This window comes from Atta colombica, unplaced genomic scaffold, assembly GCF_001594045.1.
Source record: "Atta colombica isolate Treedump-2 unplaced genomic scaffold, Acol1.0 scaffold47, whole genome shotgun sequence".
Classification (NCBI taxonomy): Eukaryota; Metazoa; Arthropoda; class Insecta; order Hymenoptera; family Formicidae; genus Atta; species Atta colombica.
In genome coordinates, this window is record NW_017259536.1 from 3,431,117 (window position 1) to 3,446,558 (window position 15,442).

Below are 15,442 nucleotides of genomic sequence, written 5' to 3' on the forward strand. Positions count from 1 at the left end.
ATCTACCTATGTGTTTTATATATAAGTCTCTTCATAATATAAATAAAAATTCGCAGTGTGAGCACATTCAGAAGTTGAACATCACTCGTAAAACTTTGTACAAATAAAAGACCGGAGTCTCTTTTCAAAGTGTAAATAATCGAACGCGTATTATTTAATTCTGTTAAAATCTTTGGCTAAAACATCTAATTGTAAGCTAGAAGTATCCCTTGGGTAACTCTTTGTTAATGATGACCCACATCGGTTGACTTAGCTAAAATCAGCAAACTTTTCAAAGCATTCATTATCTAGCAATTAAAATTTCGATGTCGACGCCATTAACAGTAGCAGCTGAATCGCTTGCGATCTAACTGCGATATAAAATATTCGATTTTTCGTTATCGTCGCGGATAACCTTCGTAAAAAGATTGCACTGTAAGCCATTATTATAATCACAGTAACTATATATATAGGCTTGTAATGTAAATAACTTACTCGCAATTATTTATCAACATCATTTTCTTTCCTTGGACTTTGTTGTGTGCAGTCAAAACACTTTGTGACATCCTGAGGAAAAATTAACATATAATATTTACTATATTCAATATGATGAGTTGTTATTGCACCGTTATACATTGATCAGTAATACTAATAATGAATAACAAAAATATATGGTGCAATATATACACGTAAGAATCGTTTATAAAGACAAACTTTATATATCTTTATTACTTATTCAGTAAAGAGAATACAACGTACCTGTACCGCAATTTGTAACGGCGTTAATTCACCTATAGAACAATCACTTCGTACAACATTCGCCGGAACTAGCTTGGGACAAGGCTTGCCCGTGAAGAGCGTGAACAGTGCGTGAATGCTTCTACGTTGTGTCAATTCTATGTGACGGTGTTCGTATCCAGCCAAGTGCCGTTCATGCTGCGATGGATTATCGAACCATATTTCGCACAAATTGCAGTATCGTTTATCTTTTATCGTTGCCTGCGAAAATAAACGGGATGAGCAAAAAATACTTCGAATTCATGAGAGAAAAGAAAGTATCTCAAAGAAAGGATCTTCTTACATAATAATTTAAATAAAATAATCTTTCTCTCACCTTTTCGTGATAAGCTAATTGAGTTATGAGATCGACGATAGACATTTCGCTCTTCTTAATGTCCTTTATATTGCTTTCAACTTTAATGTTTGATGTTATAACTTTATCGTCTATCAACTTTGACTCCGCTACACCGAGATCTTCGCTGTCCTGAATCGTGATGACCGGGGGCGATCTAGAACTCTCTCTATCTGAATTCGTATCGAAGTTTACATTGACCTCGGGCTCTAATATCGGCATGTTATCTTCTTTGGACTTGATTTCTTTTGCATTGTTTGTGTTATTCCCTTGATTGGTAGATCTCGATATCTTAGGAATTTTGTAGGATGATAACCGATTCTTCTCTTTCCTTTGTTGTGAATTCTCTTTCCTTTCCTGCGAACGAGGAACATCGTCGCATTGATCAGTTACATTCTTTCTTTTCTCGTTTAAATGTACAGTACGAATTAGACTTTCGTTTGACACAGCTTGCTCGACCTGTTTAATTTTCAAGGATGTTATATTGCATTTGGATGTGTTCTTTATCGTGTCCTTGAAATTTGCTTCGTTTTTCTCAAATGACCTCGGTTTCTTCTTCATGAAGAAACTTTTGCTTGATTTGGAATGTTTCTTATCAGACTTCTCGGTATTAGATATTTTTTCAGTCTTGTTACATTTACTTGCCAGGGGTATAGAGCCCTTCTGAGACGCAACGTCGCTACGACAGCTTTGAGCATCACTCGAAGGCACCTCCGAAATTTGGTTGATATCAAAACTCGAACCCTGTTTCTTCTCTGCGGCTGTCTTCGGTCTCGTGTTACCTATCGCGTTACCTACATCATATCTGGATTTCGAAAGGCACTTTTTCAAAGTCTCCTTGGCCGCTAAAACTTCTTTTATCAAGGAGTCATTACAGCAAAAGTTTTCTCTCGTCGTAGCGAAACTCATTACTCTGCAACAAGGGGTTTTCGAAGAAATCTCTTTGACAGAGTTAGCTGAGCTGTTCTCCAATTCAGATCTATCATCGCTGCCAATTTCCACAAAACTTTTATCTTTCTCAAGCGAATTCTTGCCGTGAGAGGAAGCCTCAGATTTGTCGTAACGTCCTAATTTTGCAGTTTGATCACTAAACTCTTCATAAGTAGAATTCACACGTGAATTGTAACAGGTAACAGGATCAAGTTTCGGCATAGATACATCTAGTAGATCGGTATTGCTATTATCCGCGATCTCTAACTCTAGCTCAAATTGAGTCGGAATCGCATCCTCCGAATATAATTGATCATCACCATCGTCCATTATATTCCTCTCCAGCTCGCTACGATTATCATCCGGTGAAGCAGGCAGGATCTCTATGGTCGACTGGCTCTCGTCCGAAGATTCAACTTTAATAACGGTGCTGTTATTCATTTCGAAATTATCTGATATACTTACAGAGTCGTTAAGCAAGTCCATGTCATCTTGCACAGTGCAATCGTTATCTATGTCGTTGAAATTACTCAGACGTTCGTTCTTTATCACAACTTTGTCGCTGTCCTTGCTCAAGAAATGATCGTTATCTTGTTCTTTTCTCTGCTCCTTGTCATTTCGTAAATTGACTTCTTCAGGCGATGTTTCAATCGGACCGGGCAATTTTATGAAACAAGTTTCTGTCTTCATTCTGCCTTCAACTGTTGCCTTCAATTCCTTTAATGCGAGCTTGAAGCTTGAGCTGTGTAGATGTTTGACGGGAGTATTCTTCTGGCCAAGTTTATTTGAAATTATATCTTCGTCCGCTTTCAACGCTTGTTTGCTATTGGTATCAAAACTATCAGTCTTGTGTTTATCATATTGAGAGGTAGCTTTCTGTGAGTTGGTTCTTTCAGATGACTGATTGGTTTCTTTATCGGACGAAGTAACATCCACTTCCGATCGTGGATTATTATCACGAGATCTCGATCTACGTTTGTCCTTTCGATATTCGTTGGTTGATTTATGACCTCTGGATGAATACTTTTTCGGTATGATGCACGTCTTGATATCTGTTTTAAATGCAAAATTTACATCGACTCTTGACGTATCATTAATTTTTCTACAGTCATAATCTGACATTCTTCTCTGCTTACACTTAACCGGAAATAGATCAGACGTTGAGTTCGACCTGGACAGTTTATAATCACCTTGCTTTTCCTGACGATGGCTATCCTTGCGACTTACAGACATTTTCTCGATAGCTCGTAACGTAATTGGGGACAAAGTTAATTTCAAATCCTTCACCATGCTGTCCAGGATACGGTATCTTTCCAATTTGACCTCCGGTTGCCACTTTGCACTCTTCGCAATGACATTCTTGTAGCCCTTGCTCAGCTCGCATTTGAATTCCGCGCTAGCCGATGTTCTCTTGATAATTACCTTAGGAATCTTCTCAGAAATGCATATCATGGAATTCTTCTTCGTTTCGCATTCTGACGCATTTGTTTGCATTGATTCGGAGGAGTTGCTGCGTTTCGTATGATGTTCTGTATCATCACGTTCCGATCTTCTGCACTTTTTGAGCGGCACTTCCGAATAATGGCTCGAGAATTGCCTCTTCCGTGTCACTTCTGGAGATGACGATCTGTTCCTTTCCTGTTTCTTCAATTTCAGTATAGGTATTTTTTCCTCATATCTTCCCGCATCTCTCGACTCTTGAGAAGTCATACTGTTGCAATCCAAATTGTCCGCCAGATCAGACCTTGAGCTATTCTTTATTTTAACCTTTGGTATGGTTTTCTTAACATTTTTGCGTTTGATACAAACTTCCTCATCATCATCGGCTCTCACTATCTTATTGGAGTGCTTCTCATCTAATTTAATCTTCATTTTGGGAATTTTATTTCTATAACTATTTGACTCGTGTAGAGAACTTTCGGAACTGCAAGTACATATATCATCAATCGTAAGCGAAGTTCGATTCATGATACTTACAGGAATTTCTTCGTGAACCGCCTCGATAGACGGAGTCCCCGGGCGTGATCTCGCGTTCCTGATAATCATCTTTGGTATCTTCGGTTGACAAATTGACTTGTTAGATGTACTATCTTGTGTTACAGAAGAGGAACCCATCTTCGTAACGAACTTTGAGCTAGTCTCGCTTTTCTTGATAACGAGTTTAGGGATCATCTTTGTGTTAGCATTGCAATCTGTCGCGCGCAAATACGCTATCTTCTCATAGCTACTAGAAGAAATTTGATTCTGCTCTTTGCCTTCGTTGTTGCTCGATGTTGCTTTAGATTCCTCGATGGCTGCTTTAGATTCCTCTATCGTTGCTTTAGATTTCTCAATCACTGCTTTAGATTCCTCAATTACTGTTTCAGATGTTTTGACCGTTGATTTATTGATCGCCTTGTTTTCAATTTCAGTAATTACTTCCATGTCTTGAGACTCTTTGGTAGCAGACATCCTCGAGAGAGACAGATGGTCTAACAGCGAATTATCCTGGAGTGAATTAACCGCGCCAAAATCGATCGATTCATTGATGTTGCATAAACGATTGACAGCGTCTTCCTGAATTTGGCTCGTCTCCCACACCATCGGTACCATACTGTCTTCCTCCGTGAAATCATGCTCGGGCATTTGCAACGTACATCTATCCTCCGCGTAAATTCCGCAATCAGAAGAATCTATGCACAGTAACTTGGAATCGATTATGCTATCGTAATTCTTGGGAATCTCATTCATCTCAGGTTCTTGACATTGCTTCTTGTCGCCTTTAATGATATTCTTGATGACAGTGAACTCTGATATGTTTTGTTCGTGCCTCTCGCTTGCGAATAAGTCGCATATGTTCTTTTCCGTTCGTAGGTTCAAAGCGGTGGACGTAGATATTATAGAACAAGTATTCACTTCGTCATTTCCTCGATTCTTCAATGAAACTTCAGCTTTTTGTCGATCAATCTCCGAAATTTCTGATTGTTGCTCGTTGCCTTCCTCTGCAAGCGTTTGTTCGATGAATGCAACGTTAGATGAATTTTGCAAGGCACTCGGTTCGTCTTCTTTAGATATAATAGTATCTCCTTTATCACACATGTCTTGCTTATCTACTTGATCGAAAGTAATCTCAGTCGAAACAGTCGATTCCGTAAGCGTAGTCTTTTCCTTATCTTTGTGATCGATCGAAGCTGATAAAACTGGTTGATATATAATTTCCTGATTCACGGCAGAGTCTGAATCATTTTTCACTGAATCATTAATTTCATTATCTTGTTCACTCAAAGCAAGCGTGGATTCTTTTACATTTTCCATATTTTTTGGTTCGTCAAGTGAATCCTTAGATTCGACATTTAATTTAGAAGGATTTGCGACTTTGGCAGAATCTTCATCCGAAATTTCTTTCGTATTTGCAACTTCAGCATTGAGTTTATCTTCCTTTGGAGAGACAGAACGATCGCAACAAAGATATGAATGATTGTCTTCCACTGGCTGTTTCATCGAGGCTTCCTTGTTTTTATCGTAGTTCGTAGAACTTTGATCTTCTTCTGGATCGTGTATTTTCTTATCCATCAATTTAGGAGAATCACACAATTGTGCCTTTTCAGTGACTCCGATTGCACTGGATTCGTTTCCATCAATCTGAGATTCTTGCTTTTTTGTATGTTCATCATTACTTTGCATACTCAACGATGCATTAATATTAAATATGCCTACCGATTTATCAATAACATCTGTTGACGCAATTTTCTGATTATTACATTCATTTTCTTGTTCATTGCATAAAGCAGCGTTCGATGATTCATGTCGCAAATCGTCATCCTGAATCGAACGTAGATCATCGATGTAATTGCACGTTGTGTGGTGCAACGTTGGCTCATTCATCACATCGCAATTCGCTTTATGAATGCCGTTGTCGGAAGAATCTTGCTCCATAGGTAGAAATGGGAAAGTATCCAATCGTTTCTGCGCGGCGAATATATCACTAAAATTCAGTTCTTTAACATTACTGCTGTTTCTTCTATCGATGTGAGAAGAATACGATTTAATTGATTCCATAGTCTCTTCCCAACATGAGGTCCTTGGTTCCAAAAATAAATTCGATTCGAACACGGAGCTTTCGTTGTATCCTTTCTCATACTCGAGATTGTCCGCGAATACTTTCGTCTTACAATGTTTATTAATGCTGGATGTAATATTGGCTGGAGGTTCGATACTATCCAAGTTATACTGTTTTTCGAGGAAGTCCAAATCTATGATATTTTTCTTATTATTAGCTTCTTTGCTCTCTTGATCGTTCTTGTTTGCATACAACTTGTTAGCATCATCATTGAAGAATTCTAAATGCGTACCTCGAGTTTTCGCGCAATTAGCGTTTTTGTGAACAGTATTTTTATTTGAATAATCAACATGTATCGCTGTAGATTTAGCGTCGATAAGATCAATCTCTTTTTTCTTACCGGCGGTGGTAACATCGCGGTTTCTCTTGAATACCTTCCGCAACTTGGAGCAATTGTAATAATCGTACGACGGAGATTTCGCAAAATACGGTTCGCGAAAGTTACCATAATCCTTTGTGCGAGCTTCCGTAAGTAGCTCGCGATACGTGAATCGAGGGTTAGGACTATAAGTTATCTTTCCGTCTTTGGTGGTGTATACAGGAACTACGTTTAAATTCTCCAGTTCGTCTGCGCTGAAGAAAGTCGGGTTTACGTAACCGCTGGTAGTTTCATACAGATCGAAGTTGCCGAATTTACTGTCTTTCTTTGACCTTTTCCATCTGTCGGCACGTTTGTCGTCGACATCCGTATTTTCGTTCGGCGCAACGTCAAAATGATTGTAATCAAAATGCACGAGATTATTGTAACTGACATCTTCTATGCTGGGTTCTATCGTACTTGAAGAAGTCGATGGAATCGCGTTTAATTTCGACGTAGCATCATCTTGAAAATTTTTTGCGCTCCTGCATGGAGAAGCGACGGCTATTTGCTGATGTTCCTTCTTCTGCACATTGACAGTCTTCAATCCTAAGTATGGTGAATTGTCCGAAGAGGCTTTCAGTTCCTCGCTACCGAAGTTGGTAATAGCGATCTTCCTTTCTGCATCTTGATGTATGCTTCTCCTGTTCATCGCATGTTCTGATCTTGAAGTTTTCAGAGCGCTCGATGTCAGCTCAGATTCGATATTAACGGTGCCTGAAAGAGTATCATCTCGTAAAATTACATTGCAACTAGTCGATTCCATACAAGTATTCGAAAACATACCGCTATCTTCGTATACGTCATTGATCAATTCTTGTGCCGACAATGAACTTCGTCTCTTCTTCGAAAGTGTTTCGTTGTTCATATCTTCCTCGCATGCGACCACTGATTTGACTGTGTTGTTGTGATCTTCATGAGCTTCGTTAGACGCTTCTGTTGTAGCGGATGGTGATCGATTGCGTTTCTCATAATCTTGGCGATCCGCTTTATCACAAATTATTTTCTTATCCGTTATATTCGTTGAATTTGAGATCGTATTAGTCAAATGGCCGATCGTCTCGGCGACGGCATTCTTGATATTCTCATGCAGCAATTTCTCTGTTGTATTCCGTTCCGTGCATGACACGTTTATCTCAATCTTGATCCCGTCAAGAGAACCGCTGCTCTTCGTCTCCTCCCTCGAATGCTGAGATCCTTTCTGATGATCGTCATCTTTGAGTTTCAGATTGACGTTCGTAACTTGAATAGCAAAGTCAGGATTTTTATTCTTAGCTACGAAAGTCTTCAAGATGTTCGCATGTTTTTCTTGCTGTTCCTCGGACGACTTAGATCTCGCCATGTCTTTCTGGCATAGCTGATTATCGCATGGTGACTGCGACTCGGATCGTTCGTCGGGATTCGACGAACGATGACACGTCTTATTCGTCGCATAATCAGAGGCCTCCTGCGTATCCTTTACCTTATCGTGAACTTTACTAACGCTGTGTGATTTATACTTTATTCTTCTGTACTCCTTTAGAAGCCGCATCCTTTCCCCGCTATCGGTAATGCTAATGTTCTCGATCACTCTCGGTTTATTACGCGAATTATCAAATCCTTTGGAATTTTCAACAGTACAGGATTTGTCCTTATGCGTTGCTATTTCTTGAGTATGTTTATTGTGATGTACAATGGTTTCGCCGCATCCGCCGCTACCCTCTGTATTTTCCGACAAACATCTCTTTTTGTGAGAAATTGCCTGGTCGCCCGAGACCGACTTCTTGCGATCCGCGAATTTTACATGCTGAGAATTCTTCGAGTCCGTCGCGTTGATTTTTACTGATTTATTACTGTTGGCGCTCTTTTCCGAAGAATCCTCGTTCGTGAACAATGCCTCGGCCTTCCTCAATTTATCGTTACTCAATGTCAACTGTTTCGCGCTATGTGATATAGGTGAATTACTTTTAACAATCTGCATCATATCTTCTGCCCTGGAATTTCTCGGAGCGGTGTCGTTTGTCATTGATGAACTTACCCTGCTCATTGCCGTTTGACGGGTCATTTCGGTCAAGGCGTGTCTTCTTCCGGAATAATCATCCTGACCGCCGTCTAACGTAATAGGGTCAGGATTATTCGTGACATTCTTTGTCGTATTATCCCCATTCGTCGAATCGTTATACGCGACTTTTGCATTCGTTTCTGCCTGTGATTTTTTATGAGCATCCGGACTCGTCGCTTGAGATTCATTAGCACGGCGCTCGTTTAAATTTTTATGAACCTGCATTGATTTATTTTGCATTCCAGTTGACACGATCTTTAATTCATATTCGCCGGAGGTCAAAGTCATACGCATGCTAGTGGCCTCCACAGTTTCCGTTTCATTGTCGAGCGCAAATATCTTCTCGCTATTATTTGCCGAAGCGGAAGTTCCATTCAGATTCGCGTGCTCTTTACTGTTTTTTGTAAATGACGCAGATCCATTCTTATCAGTATTCGTGGAAAATTCAAATGTATCAAGAATAGCATCATGACCGAGCATGTTGTTATCACCGTTGTTGTTTTTGAAATGATTCTCCGTCTGATATTCATTTTCTAATGAATCGGCCGGTTTATTCTTGACGGTTTCCTCGCTATTCAGATGATCGTAGGGCTCTCTCTTCGTCGGCGACTGCGTGAAACTAATCATGGGACTGTTCTGCATAATCTCGATTGGATTTGTTGATATCGTGAGATCCTCGACACGCTCCGACGATTCCTCATTGTCAGAGTGGATCGGCGTGTTCAGCGTAGTAGAGATCGGAGTGCACTCTGACGTGGGCAAGTCTGGCAAACTTATATCGTCCGGATTATGAGATTCCTCGCTCGCGAAACTATTCTGTTTCTTCAAATTCGTGTCTCGGGCGGAATCCTTCGCCGACATAGGCAGAGCGGTGATCGCCCGGTCACTTACTCGCGACGTTTGGGTGCTCTCCATCGCTTTAGGCGGAGAGGGACCTTCGACGTATTGCTCTTTGCAGCAATCCTTCAGATTTCCAAGATCAGCATTGAACTCGGTCGTAACCGATTCGGTTGTGTTGCTGTCGGTCTTTTTGAACTTATCGGCGGCCTCGAGAGTTATCGCTGCTGCCGCGACTTCTGTTCCTTCTTGGAAGAACGACACTGTGTCTTGCCTTTCCAAAGTCTCGGTAACTTGACCGTTTGTGACCTGTAAAATGCTACCTATCTCTAAATTGTCAACTATGTGTATCGTTGGTACCTCGTCAGGCCCATTGCTTATGCACTGTATAATGTGGCTTCCCGATCGTACAATAGTTTCCTTCGTGATATCCTTACACGTTGAATCCTTCGCAATCTCAACGTTCTCCGCGGATGAGTACGATATGGTCAGACAGTCCTGCGCTGGTATCACACCGATATCATTCTTCTCCTGATTTTCGAACGTTATAACATTCGGGGTGATCTCTTCCGGTTTGGAGACCTCTAGACCCTCCAACGTCTTCGCCGAGAGATTCACGTTCTCGTAGCCCACGACTACTACTGGTGTCGAATCGCTCAGAACAGCGTTCGGCAAATTGGTACTCGCGCCATCTTCATCCTCCGATTCATCCCAGTTGGCGAGAAACTGTCGTACGTCAAGCTCCGGCTTGTCGGCGAACTCTTTGGACATTTTCTGTTGTATAACCGCGTCATTCGCGTTCCCAGTCAGATTGTTGAAGCTCTCGCTTCCGGTTTTTTGAATTTCGAACTGATTCTGCTCGAGGCTCTTTTGCGCCGGGTATCGATCTTGCTTTTGCATGCTTTCCGCGCACAGCGCGGTCGCATGACCGTCGTGTTGTTGCGACACCAATTGTTCCGGCTTCTGGACGTTGCGATTCGTCATTTCGGGGACGCCATTGCCATCCTGCTTACTCTGCTTGTCCACCGGGTTGTCCGGCGTTTGAGAATTCACTGCTTGTTGTACTCTAGGGAAAGCTTCGGGCATGTAATTAGAATTGATTAAAACGCCATTTTGATCGAACTGCAAGTTTATAGGTGGGATAGCAGAGGTATTAACTGTCGACGTGGTAGTGGCGACGCATGGAGTCTGCTGCATTTGTCCCTGATATGTGACATGAGACTGCTGTAATTTCAATATTTCTCTATATCTATGAACACATTCCTTATACTTGGGATGCGACTGGTACCCGGGTATTTTCGCCAACTCCCTCAGATGATTCTCCATCGAGAATCTCTGCATCGCTATCTTCTGTTGATACATCGGATACCGTGAATGAGAGGGAGTATGCATAGTCGTAGATGTTTGCATTCTGTTTACCATGGATGCATTATCGGTGGCCTCCTGACAGTCATGCGAAGCGTCTGTCGATAGATTTCTCGGGTACTGCGAATTGAAATAAGTATTCTGAGCAGGTGGCATCATACTCAAGTTCGGAACACTCGTGGACGGCATGTTGGTTGATATCATAGCGCCGCCAGTTTGATACGGGACTTGTTTGTTGTTATACTTCTGCTGAGGCATCGCGAAACCTTGTTCCGGATGTTTAACCATCCCCTGATTCGGCACGTTCATGCCGCTCATCTTGGAATACTCTTTGACATTGTAAGGATACTTCTGGTACTCTCCCGTGTAGTTGTAATTTTGCATGGGATAGTTCGGCAACATGCCCGAGGATGATGAATAGTTGCGGGAAATCAGGCGATCCTTGCGATATTTAAAATCAGAAAAGTTTCTCCGGTGATCAGCATTAGGCCCATTAGGCGGTTGCACCATAGGCGATAGAACCTCCTTGCTGTCAAAATTGTCCTTCCTAAAATTATAATCGTTTCCGAATCGTCGAGCGTCCGTTTGGTATCCGGTGGACGTACGAATATTCTCCCTATAAGTCGCATTATTCGGATAAGAGCAGTACTGCTGGTAACTTATGTTAGGATCCGGATTGCAGCACAAACCCTTGCAGGGAACGAAGGATGGCGGAGGACCTGTTCTACTAGTGGCATGCGAATTCACGTTGGTGTTTCGTGATCCCATTGACGCATGCGGTGCATTCATATTCATCACGTTTGGTCCATTTAGATGCGAGATAGGTCCGTTTAAAGGCATCTGATTATTTCTATAACCTAACTCTTCATTTATACCGCCTATCGCGGCATTCCTCGGATCCATAGAACCATTCAAATTGTCCATGGGATTTCTCGTATTCGAAGGCCCATAGTGGCCAATGCAATTCTGCATCTGCACCATCGACGCGAGGGGATTGTTGTCAGTGGCATTGTGACCATGTGAGATATTGCTCGACAGATGCGGCTGAAAGTGCCTCGGATTAAAATTGGAATCGTTTTGGTGTTTCTCGAGTCCCTCCGAGCTGAGATTCAGACCGTTCAATTGCGTCGGACTAATACTGGAGATAAACGATAAGTGTCCCGAATTGACATTTTGAGCGGTCGATGTTACATCGTTTATTCCTGATTGCGGAGGATTATACTGATGCCAATCTGGCATATTTCCACTGTAGTTCATTGTACATTGTTTTGCTATTATTTTGCTGTGATTACATCGTTCTCCTTGTTCATCGAGATCTGTCCAAGTATTAAGAGCAGGAGATTACCTAATAAGCAGAAAAGACTAAATGTTATTTGACACAATTTGTAACAGTTACACAGAAATAATAAATCTACTTTTTATGACTAAACTAATGTACACTTTTTACACTTAAGGTGAAATAAATATGTTTGATGTTTAGCTGAAGAAAGAAAATATTAGTGCAGTGTAACAATAAAAACATACTTTATATGTAACATTATTGGAATTGGTTTTAATAAATATAAACATCTCTCATCATATCTGTGCAATTGAATAAAATTATTTCTAAAATAAACATGTTCTTTTAACATCGCAGATTTCTAGTACTGGATCTATATTATAAAAATAATTATCCTCATTTGACGAGTAAATAAAACAGCTTGAATTCAGGACATAAAAATCTATAACAATGAATTTTTATTATCAATAAAAAGTCAAAGAATATATTTGCGACTATGATTATTGTAAGTACACGCTTTTTATTTGGAGGACTACAGTTATATCCATCTCAACGATCACAAAGAGATTATAATGCGTAACATAGATTTGATGAACTCTAAGATACAAGGAATATATTATCTCTTTATAGTCCAGATTATCTCATTAACCAAGCAAAAATCAAATATTTTATCCTCAATTTAATCTAATCCAAGTAACATATGACTATGACTGGTATTTATAGTTTCTCATATTTAAGACTATCTTACGCACAATATTAAGATATGAACTGCAATCAAACAGTTGCATTAATATCTTAAGATAATCTTAAAATAAGAAACAACTATAAAAACCAGCCTATAATTTTTATCAATCAGAACTTATTATAAGGTTGATATTTATTAATTGATTCTTATATTTAAAAATCATCTTAAATGCAATCTTCAAATGCCATGAGCCAATCACAGACTGGCATTTATAATATATAGTCCATTTTTATTTTAAGACCATCTTAAGTAATGTCTTAAGATACTGATGTGACTCTGATCAGTACTTATAATCGATTCTTTTAGACTTAAGCCAATTCAAGGGTCCTATTAGCATATTAAGATAATTAATTACTATCTTAAAAATAATCTTAAAATAAGAATGGACTATGAATACTATCTCTAATTGGTTCATGACATCTTAAGACTATATTTAAGACAGTTATACACATAATGAGCTTTTTATAGACAATAAGTCATTGGCTGTGTTGTTTCAACAAGAAAAGCAGCATTGCAACTGTTATAAAATTCTTAAATATAACTGGTTTATCTATTACAATCTAAGCTTTAAGTTTTAAGGTGCAAGAAACAGGACCAATCATAGATTATTCTTCTCACATTCGATTGTGATTAATTTCTTACAACTTAAGATTTAAAACTTATAGTAATAGCTTATTATAGAAAGCTCATAAGAATCAATTATGAGTATAAGCTTATGACATCTTAAGATTATACAGGTCATAAACATTACTTGAAATGGTCTCTGTAAAAGAACAGACTACGAATACCAAAGAACATAATATGCGATGATAAGTACACATTGCTTTATTTATTTGAAAAACAGCAGCATTGTTATATCCACCTCAACGATCGCAGAGTCTAGAACGCATAACACAAGTGTATGCCTATGACCTAGATACTTCTTTGACATATTTGGCATATAAACCCCCGCACTTGCACGTACACGTATGCACGCACGCATAATCGCGAGCATGGGTCGTGTGTGCTCCGTCATCAGAATGTAAATGAAGGAAATAAATATTCAACGGATAGTTCTGCTACGTAAAACTGGAGCGAAAGAACCGAGCTGTCAAGCCGCGGGTTGGAGCTTGTCCGAGCATTTACGACCATGCTTCATGCCTCGGCGCTGGAACGCGCACTAACAGGTGACACCATATTTACCGAGGTTGTAAGCCATTGTTGGTCACCCTACCCCCAAGCCCCGCGGCGCGGGTACGTGTTTACGTTCGCCTCGCGACATAACGCCTCGTCGTCGCGAAGCGCCGAGCGTGCTGTGTGATCTGTGATACGCGGATTTACATGCGAAGTTATTGCGAGAAACGCACCTTGCCACGCGGGGCCTTGAAGGTACAACACAACTGACAAACACATCTGACAAACACACGCACGCACGCACACACATACACATACGCATGCAGATCCCATCGTGACGAGCTGTCGCTCATCGTCGCTCGCGTTCAACGCACATGATCACCGCGATGACGACGACGACGAGGACGAGGACGAGAGTGCGTGGGGTGGATCGTTGAGATCTGCCGCGGATAATGTCTCGCGAGGGTGAAATTCACGCTCCAGAACTTACCTGCAAGTTAACATCGTTCACAACATACACGCCATATTGGACACGACTGCTTGCGCCAGTTGCGCCGTGCGGAAAAAAAAGAGACGATAAACACGCGCGCGCCCTTTGCGGTGGAGGTGCGCACTTTGCTCCGTTCGTTATTCGTGTGTAGGTTGTGTATGTGCACATGTGTGCATGCGCGCGCGCGTCCACCTGTTTTCACACTTGGAACTGCATGCGTGCAGCGGATACTCGTAAAAATATGATGCTAATCGCCTTATGCGCTTTACGCCTCGCTTAATATAACTACGCGAGTGCCGTTGATTCGTTGTGACTCGTCGCGACGAAGCCACAGGCGCAAAAACCTCGTATGAGATACAAAGATAGAACGAGGTTTCTGCTGAAACCTGATTTTAACATACATACTAATGACTCGAATGTGTCTCCTGTGTGTATAGAAATTATCTCGCTTTCTGAATATTCGATAAAATTTTGATGTCCTTTTTTATATTTGTATTCTCCAAACGATATACATAATGTATAAGTTTCACAAGTTTTTGCGATTTATAGAACATGTATAAAATATTCGAACATTTTCTATACATTGGAAATGTCTAATTTTACACAAATCTAATTTATTAAAGGGATATACAGATGGCCGTTTATGTAATAATTTATAATTTATATTAAAAGTATGTACAGTGTGTATTATTGTTTGTACTTAAACTTGGACTAAGTATCTATCCTTACTGTTACTTTTAATTTACTATTATTGAGGTTATGAGTGGATTTTAAAACATTATTCGCATAAAAACAGGAAAATCTTGCCTATCCAAAGAGAATATATACATGAATGCCTAAAATTTCTTACATTCTTATTTGATGAGTTATAAGAGAGAAACAACTTTTTCTTATAAAAAAAATGATGCTTTAAGGATTAGCCATAAATAAATGAATTATAAAAGATATTTTATACATTAATAAAGATCTATGCTTCGCAAAGTATGTATTTGCTATTTTCAAATATAGATTAATATATAGATTAGTGTAAAAAAAGAACATTTTTCTAATTACTAAACTTAATATTGTCTTTCA

General features: G+C 40.0%; 1 protein-coding gene across 2 annotated transcripts; it reads right to left on the bottom strand.

Moving 5' to 3' along the window:
• Window positions 1-6: 6 nt before the first annotated feature.
• LOC108691589 lies at window positions 7-11,998 on the bottom strand. Of its 2 annotated transcripts, XM_018199415.1 has the most exons (4): window positions 7,285-11,998; window positions 1,094-7,215; window positions 739-978; window positions 7-546 (listed from the first exon to the last, which is right to left on the bottom strand). In XM_018199415.1, the coding sequence occupies exons 1-4, from the start codon at window positions 11,996-11,998 to the stop codon at window positions 481-483; spliced, it is 11,142 nt and encodes a 3,713-aa protein (XP_018054904.1). In that variant the 3' UTR covers window positions 7-480. The 2 variants fall into 2 exon arrangements, with proteins under 2 accessions (XP_018054904.1, XP_018054903.1); XM_018199414.1 differs by having other exon boundaries at window positions 1,094-11,998.
• Window positions 11,999-15,442: the final 3,444 nt, after the last annotated feature.